Source organism: Lutra lutra, chromosome 7, assembly GCF_902655055.1.
Source record: "Lutra lutra chromosome 7, mLutLut1.2, whole genome shotgun sequence".
Taxonomy (NCBI): Eukaryota; Metazoa; Chordata; class Mammalia; order Carnivora; family Mustelidae; genus Lutra; species Lutra lutra.
Genome location: NC_062284.1, coordinates 33651834 through 33659794, shown reverse-complemented (window position 1 = coordinate 33659794; position 7961 = coordinate 33651834). Strand labels below are relative to the sequence as shown.

At 57.6% G+C, this 7961-nt stretch overlaps 1 protein-coding gene across 10 annotated transcripts in view; it reads left to right on the top strand.

Annotated features, from left to right (window-relative positions):
• The first annotated feature begins 894 nt into the window (after positions 1-894).
• Positions 895-7961, top strand: part of TLE3 (TLE family member 3, transcriptional corepressor) — a 45666-nt gene continuing 38599 nt past the window's right edge. For all 10 annotated transcript variants that reach the window (XM_047736796.1, XM_047736795.1, XM_047736794.1 and 7 more), the window contains exons 1-4: positions 895-1025; positions 1593-1693; positions 2211-2274; positions 3348-3392. In XM_047736796.1, the coding sequence (XP_047592752.1) occupies positions 1002-1025; positions 1593-1693; positions 2211-2274; positions 3348-3392 (234 nt within the window). In that variant the 5' untranslated portion in view covers positions 895-1001. The remainder of the gene's footprint in view (positions 1026-1592; positions 1694-2210; positions 2275-3347; positions 3393-7961) is intronic.

The following is a 7961-nucleotide window of genomic DNA, read 5'->3' as shown; positions in this document are numbered from 1 at the left end:
AGGTCCGGGGCACTTTTTTGGGTGTGTGTGTGTGTGTGTGTGTGTGTTTGGGAGTGTGTGTTTGGGGGGTTTGTCGGGGCGCGGAGAGGAGAGACGGGCCGAGGGGAAGGAAGGAAGCCGCAGAGCTCCCGGGTCTCCGGCTGCGCTCTCCTGCCTGTGCGCTCCGAGGCGGCCGCGGTGGCGGCGCCGAGCGCTCCTCGCCGAGGACGTGGCGCTGGAGCTGGGAACAGCGAGGACCCCTTTGCGGAGGCTTCCTGTGCCCGCTGGAGTTAGGATGCCAGGGCGGCTGATTTGCACCTACTGAGCCTGGAGTTTCCTCCTCGGCCCTGGGAAGGGCTTGCAGCGGCGGCGGCGGCGGCGGCGGCAGTAGCAGACGGAACAGCAGGCTCTCCTCTCCGAGGGGGGGCGTCGAAGCGCCCGCGCCGGGCTCCCGCCCTCACCCTCCGGGGCTCCTGCGGCCCCCAGCCACCACATCGGTGCTTGCCTCCTTCCTCTTCTCCCCGAGCGCCGCCTCTGGGATCGGACCCGCGCGCCCCGGATGCTGGGGCAGCCTCGGCGCGCCCCCCTCGCGGCGCAAGGCGCTGAGTGATCCAGAGGGGGCCCGCAGTCGCCCCAGGAGGGGACCCCGGCCTCGGGACCCCGCGCCGGAGCCACCGGGGAGACGACGATGTCCGCACGGCACTCGGCTCTGAAGCGCTCCACGCAGCTGGGGGAAGGCGGCCGGCCGCAGCCCGCCGAGCCCTAAGCGCACAAAGCCCGCGCCCGCCACCCGGCCTCGGCGCCCGCAGACGACTTTGCCGCCTGCTCCGCAGCTCTTTGTCTCCACTTGGGGCGAGCGCCCGACTCTGGGATTTCGCTGCGAGAGCGGGCTGGGGGGGCCGGGGGCGAGCTCTAGGTTTCCCGGCCGCCCCCCGCTGGGGCTTGGCTCCCCCCTCCCCCGCACCTCCCCGGCCCGAGCTCTCGGCGCTTCCACGCTCTCGGAATCACGACCCCTCCCTGCCATGTATCCGCAAGGCAGACATCCGGTGAGTAATTGCAACTCGGTTTATTTAAGCATCTATCATGGCAGGGTAAACGAGGCAGTTTATCTGGCACCTCCATTTTGCTTGTTGCTACCTTTATGGGGGTGTGTGTGTGTGTGTGTGTGTGCGCGCGCGCGCTCGCGCGCGCGCGCGCTCACACAAAGGGGATAGGAATGGGGGGGCGCCGTTGAGAGAGGAGGTTAATTCCGCCCGAGTGGCGTGGGGGGCTGCCCGTGTTCCAGCGGCACTGTTTGTTTTCACGCTGCCCCCCGCCCCCTCTCCCAACTCACCCAGCTGTCTCCCAGTCCCTGTCTTACTTGGGAATGGGAGCCCGTTCGTGCAGGGGATCCGAGCCCCGGCCGCCAATGGGGAGGGATTTGGGGCGTCCACCGCCGCCCCCCCTCCCGCCTCGACGGGCAGCTGAGAAACTTGCTAGGAACGTTCTGGCTGTGAGGGTGGCCTCCCGGGTTGGGCGGGGGGAACCGGCGGAAGCCGCCGAGGGGCAGGGGCAGCCCGGAGCCCCGTCTGACTCCCCCGCCCCCTCCCCTGTCTTGTCCTCGCGGGCTCCAGGCTCCCCATCAACCCGGGCAGCCGGGATTTAAATTCACGGTGGCTGAGTCTTGTGACAGGATCAAAGACGAATTCCAGTTCCTGCAAGCTCAATATCACAGGTAAGGCGGGTGGGGGCCTCCCTGGGGCCGGCGGGGAGGGTCGTCCCCGCCACGACTCCTGCCACCCCCCGCGGGGACGGTGGGAGCTCCCGACCCGGGGCGGCGGGGCAGCCCGGGCCTCCGCCTTTTGTTTCCCCTTTCCGAGAGCGCGGCGCCTTAACCCTTTGCTGCCCGCAGCCTCCCGGCTTTCCCGGCCGCCCGCGGGGCCCGCGCGAGGTGAGGATCGGTGTCGCGGGGGGCTCATTCCGGGTTCCAGGGGTCGCGAGCCGGTCCCCCCGCCCCCGTCCCCCGCGGCCTAGAAGAAGTCCACGCGCTCGGCCGCGGGAAGTTTCAAGTTGTTTCACTCCCCTCCCGGCGGCGGGGAGCAGAGCCCCCTCCGCCCAGAGGCTGCAGGATGATCGGGGTACCCCCGGGGGCGTCAGGAAGTAGGAAAGTGGCTCGCGGAGGCCCTGGCTCTGGAGCCTCGGAGGAGGCTGCGCGGGCTCCAGGCCTGAGCCGGCTCTTCCTGCCCTCGCAGCCTCAAAGTGGAGTACGACAAGCTGGCGAACGAGAAGACGGAGATGCAGCGCCATTACGTGATGGTGAGAGGCGGCCGCGGGCCTGGGCCGGGCAGGGGGCGGGCCGGGGGCGGGGGTCCGGGGACCCCCTGCAGCGGGGTCCCCAGCACGCGGCGGCCAGCCAGCCGCAGGGTAGCTCTGGGAGCCGGTGTCAGCCGCTGTGTACCTCGATCCTCCACTCCTGCCGCCCCCTTCCACACCCCCCCCCACCCCCCACCCCGCTTAGCCCGGGCCACTTGCAGGAGGGTGGGTGAGAGGAGGGGCAGAAAGAGAAACCCCACTCCAGGCGGGGCGCTTGGACACTACCTCTATGCTCCTTTCATTTGTGTTTTCAAGGTTTCCCAGAGGGCTGCTTGCCCTGTCTTGGCTAGTGAGATAGCACTGGATCAGCCCACGTCGGGGTTGGAGGAATCTCTCTTAGAGACCTCCTGGGAATGTTTGGAAACTTTGCTGCTTTGCAGCCCTGGGATCTGGCCAGAGTGGGACAGAAGCCCTCTCCACCTCCCCCTTGCCTCCCCCTGGGTTTTGTGAGCCTGGAGGAGCCTTTGAAAGAGCCCTTTGCCTCCATTCCCCTCCCTCCTCAGGGATACCCCAACTGGAGAATCTGGTCAGCCTTGGGGCAGGAGATTGATTCTCACCCGTTTCCCAGTGTCTGTTTCAGTGAGTTTCAATCTTCCGTTTGTGAGAGGACATGGAAGGCACTTAAGCGGCCTCCCTGCACTGCTTTCCACATAAGAGGCCTTCGACACATTGCTAAATAACTCTCAGAGGACAAGAGGGTCCCAGTGTACACACGATTCCCTGTTGAACCCGAACCTTGTATAAACAGGATATATGGCACATGGGATGCTTGTGGGAGGGGTTGGGCTCTGCTCTTTGCACTACTGCATATATAATGTCCTGTAGAGGAGAGAACAGCACTTGCCCACTGTCAGCTCTTAAACCCCTCTCTGTAGCTGGCTTTGGGTTTGGGCTGAACCCCTTTAGCTGACATATCATAAAAGTATGACTTGGCCAGAAACCTGCCCCAAAAGCTGAGTTTGGAAAGTGAGCAGATCAGCGTGTTGCCTGTTAACGGCGATTCTTTTCACTTTTAGTACTACGAGATGTCCTACGGCCTGAACATTGAAATGCACAAGCAGGTAAGTGCTTTTCTTTCTAAAAAATCTGATGATGGTTAAAAACATAATCCGTGGGTTTCTGATAGCCCCTCCTGTTTGAAAATGAGTCTAGTCCTTGTGTTCCTCCTACTTCCCCTTGAAGAGTGAACAGATCCAGGCGTCGCTGATTTCTTGGACATGTTGAGGTTTTTAGCAATCAAGCTTGTGAAATTAGTCCCGGTCTTGGATCTTGGTGGACGATAAAGGAGCAAAGGGAAAGTTGTACCTTCAGGATCTGCTTTACAAACTCCTGAAACCCAGAGTGGGGATGGCCGGCTGCTTTGAAATGTTTTAATGTAAAATTCTCGAGGGAAGACGCAGGAGAGGGGTATGTCTGTGTGTGTTTGTGTGTGAAAATTTGATGTTCTACCTTGATAAGATTAAACTTCAAGAGTCTCAAAAGCCAGGCTGAGCTGTCAGAATTTGAGGGCACAAGCCACTAACTGCTGAGAAATATGAATCCAGGATGAACTACGGCTAAAATGCCTTGCAGTTCCAAGGCTGCTTTCTCCTCTCCATCTTAATTGGAAGGCCGCTGGGTTCCCATTTTACAGAGAAGGAAGCTGAAGCAGGGAGGTGAAGTAACTTGCCCTGGGGCAGCCTTGCCGGGGCTGTCGAGATGGCTGGTCGTTGAGCTCAGCTTTGAAATCCTAAAGTCAAACCAGTTTCGCTAGTGTGCTGCTGTTTGATGGATATGTAAACTACCTCGAATTGTCACTCTTCTAATAACAGTATACCTCAAACCTAGCAAATACAAACAGCCTTTATCTCCGTGCATATCAGTAACTAGTCCCCAGGCGCTAGGCTGGGCTGTGGGAGAGGCCTGTTTGTGTATTTGTGTTCCAAGGAGAGGCTGCCTGTAATTTGGCTTGGCCAGAGATTAGAAGTGACTTGGCACAAATAAATGGCCCAGGCCGGTTGTTCTTTTTAACAATTGGTGTTCTTGAAATCTCAGAAGGCTGTTGACTCATTCTAGCCTTTGGTGACCGTGACTTGAATGGATTTTCTGCTTCAAATGAACAGTCATTTACAAGGTCTAAATTTTGTTCTTTCTGGGGAGGGGCGCACAGAGACCCAGGCAGGTGAGAAGGGCAGGTGACCCAGGAATGCTTGTAGCTTGCCACCTGCTCTGGCGGCTTCCTGTAGAGCTTTTTGAATCTGTGGTTTCCTTTCGGTACTGGAGGAGCCCCAGTGTTGGGTAGAGGGCAGCCAGAAAGGGGCCCGAGTTTCTGGAGCAAGGTGGGAAGCCACTCTGTGGCTTCCTGAGGGATTATGAGCTCCTTAGGAAGGCACAGGAAGGCTACCAGGGTCTTACTTCTTGAGCCACAGAAATGATAAGCAGACACGGCTTGGTAAGTAGGATTTCTCTTCAGAAGAATGAGCTGGAGACAGGTTCTATCCAAATTTTAGGTGGGACCAGCGGGATCTGACTCGTCCAGTCCAAATGCTTGCAGCAGCCCTGGGTTCTCAGGAGTTCAAGGATCTTGGGGTATCAGGCAAGGTGCCACCTCCTTCCTTTCTCCACCCCCCTTATTTTTCCCCCCTCAGTGCTTAGTATCTTGGGTGTGTTTAAAGAGGGTAATTGCACCCAGGTTTAAAATTTATAGCAGCAGTTATTCTAAGAGCTTCGTAATTAAGGTGTAATGCGTTGTTGCATGTCGAGGTCTGCATGGGTGGTGTTCCCCAAGTCTGTGAGTGGATGGTTCTTTGGCACAAAGAATCCACCTTGGCCGGTGGAGCAAAGGTGTTCCCGGAGTCCTGGGGAGACTCTGAACTCCGGAAGAGTTAACTGTCAGAACGCCTTCGGTGGTGGGGTTTGCCCCAAGAGCAGCTGTGTGCGTCTGGGACCTCTGGCCATTCCCCAGACTGGGCTCTTAGGGGGAGAATGCCTGAGGTTTGGCAACATAGTCTCACAGTTCTCCCAGCTGCTTGAGGCAGACAGATGGGATTCCTTGCGCCCTTTGTAGAGGCCAGGAAACTGAGGCTTCAGGGAGGTCAGTGGGGCAGAGCTGGGACTCCAGGCCACACCTCTGGATTGCCCCACTGAGCACTTTGACCCCACTCCCCGCTCCCCTTTGCCTTCCAGCCCGTTCCCCTTGGCTTCCGAGCATGGACGAGTGTGCTCTGAGCTCCAGGGCCTTCTCAGGGTTTAGGGCACAGTCTCGCGGTGGGTGTAATCGCCCTGTGGCTGTGGAGGAGCAAAGAGGCAAGGAGGTGAAGAAACCGGGGCTGAGGAAGGCAGCCCTGACCTAATGAGGCCGGCCACTCCCTAGGCTTGTGAGGGTTCTGCAGAAGAAAGCCCAGCCACTAATTGTAGTGTGGGTCTTGGGTGCATTTGGCGGATGGTGGTTAGGCCTGAGCAAACAAGTTTATCAGCTGACCTGTTCAGCGGTTGACTGGAGTTTTATCTGCACACACAATCGAGTGACTGGGGTGCTTGAATTATTCATGCAGTGTCCTACCCTCTAGACTTGACTGTTCATGTGATTACATCTGCCTGGAACAAACACGCCGGATTCTTCATCTTTAAGCTCAGCGGTGGGGGCGGGGACTGGGTGTACCTTTACGTAATAGGTGAGGTCTAGAGCCAGCATCTTGGGAAGTGGGGGGGGTCCTCAGCCTGCTCACTCGCAGTGCCACACCCCCTCTTTCCACCAACCGCCACCCCCCCACACACACGCTTTATTTTTTTTAAAGCTCTCCTTTGCTGTCTCTATGGGAAATGCCTACTGGGGCGCCTGGGTGGCTCAGTTGGTTAAGCGACTGCCTTTGGCTCAGGTCATGATGCCGGAGTCCCAGGACTGAGTCCTGCATCAGGCTCCTAGCTCCACGGGGAGTCTGCTTCTCCCTCTGACCTTCTCCCCTCTCAAATAAATAGATAAAATCTTAAAAAAAAGAAATGCCTATTAGTTGGGAACTCAGGTTCCGCCAGCTGGGCCGCAATTATTGACGGAGGGCAGCTGACAAGGTGTGTCCAGCCCATTTTTATTTTACTGAGAGGTAAAACTCACTGGGGCTGGCTCCTTTTCCTGGCTGTTTCTCTGTCTCCTTCTCGCTGTTTCTCCAAGCTGTCAGATCCCAGAGAAGTAATAAATGGGTTTTCCTCCTACTCCTCTGCCTACCTCCCTGAGTATGGCAGAGCAAAGATTACAGAACCATGGGCCAGGCCTCAGGCTTCGAGGGGGTCACCCACCTCCTCCAAGCTCCTGCTTCCAGGCAGGATGTCAAGGGTGATAGAGCGAGGCCAGGGAGGCGATGGTGGCTGTCGAGCTCATCGGCTCCCATCCTGTTCCTGCTGAGGCTTTCAGTGCCGGCCACCATTCCCAAACCCGGCTTAGAAAGCAGCGCCCCAGAGCACCTGTTGGGCACTGGGTTTGAGGCCGGAGAAGCTGGGTCAGGCTGTCTTTAACTCCCCCACTCAGCACTGAGGTTTCAAAAGAGGACTTGAGGCATTTGGAACTCTGGGGCAGCTCCATGCCGACACCTAACAGTCCCCTTTTTTCTGTAAGCCCAGAGGAGGAACCCTTCCTCCGAGTTTCTTTTGGCATCCCAGAACTGGGAGAGCCCTTTGGCTTCTCATCCGAACCTTCCATGTTATAGTTGAGGAAACTGAGGCACGGGAGGGGAGCTGAGCTTGACCCAGTCACCCAGTCCCGAGTTAGTGCTGGAGCTGCTTCTGCAGCCTTCTGTCCTGTTCCCCGGGTCTCTGTTTAGCAGGACCCGAGAAGTGAAGCAATTTGTTTACTAAGCCATTGCCCTCTGTGGCTGAGTATTCCTGCTTTTCTCTGCCTTATAATCTCAAGAGGCTAAGGCTCAAAGCTGGGTATACGAAAGTTCAAAGTACCCCATTTTGGGTTGTATAACTTTATCAGCTGAACACTTTTTCCCACAGTCCTCTTCCGAATTGCCCACTGTTTGCACAACCAATGACTTGATGTGCATAATAATAAACCCAGCGCATAACTAGCAGCCCCAGAGGGAAGGTTCGCTGGCAAGGTAAAGTGGTACAACCTGTGAACTTTTTACCAGAGGATACAGAAAACCACGAACACCAGGCTGAAGAAGGAGATGGCAAATCTCCGTCCCCTCCCCTCTCCATTCCCCCAGTAATTAGGGCCTTGGCTGGAAGGTCTCCAGGTACAAGTTGAAGTTCTGTGACCCTCACTTTAGCAGGTGCGGGTGGCCAGAGAGAACCAGCAGGTGGCGAGGTTACAGAGTCCTTGCCCAGGAGTGCCAGTCTCTGTGGCATCAGGATTGAGCTAAGAAGAGATCTGGACTAGTGTTTTCTTTTGGCATCCAGGCACCCCTCCTAGGCCCTGGTTTCCACCTAACCTTTCCTGGCTGGTCACTGTCGCCCAGGACAGTCTTCTCGAGTCCCACAGGTCCTCTCACTGCCCCGGGGGCCTGCCTTGGTCGGCTTTGGGGTCTGCTGAGCTCCAGGCCCCAGACTGCCTTCTACCCCAGTCTTCTCTGGACACCTGGTCTTCACTGCCGAATGAGCTGTCTGAGCAGGGTTGGTGTGGTTCTCTGGCTCTTTCCCTTCTCATTCTT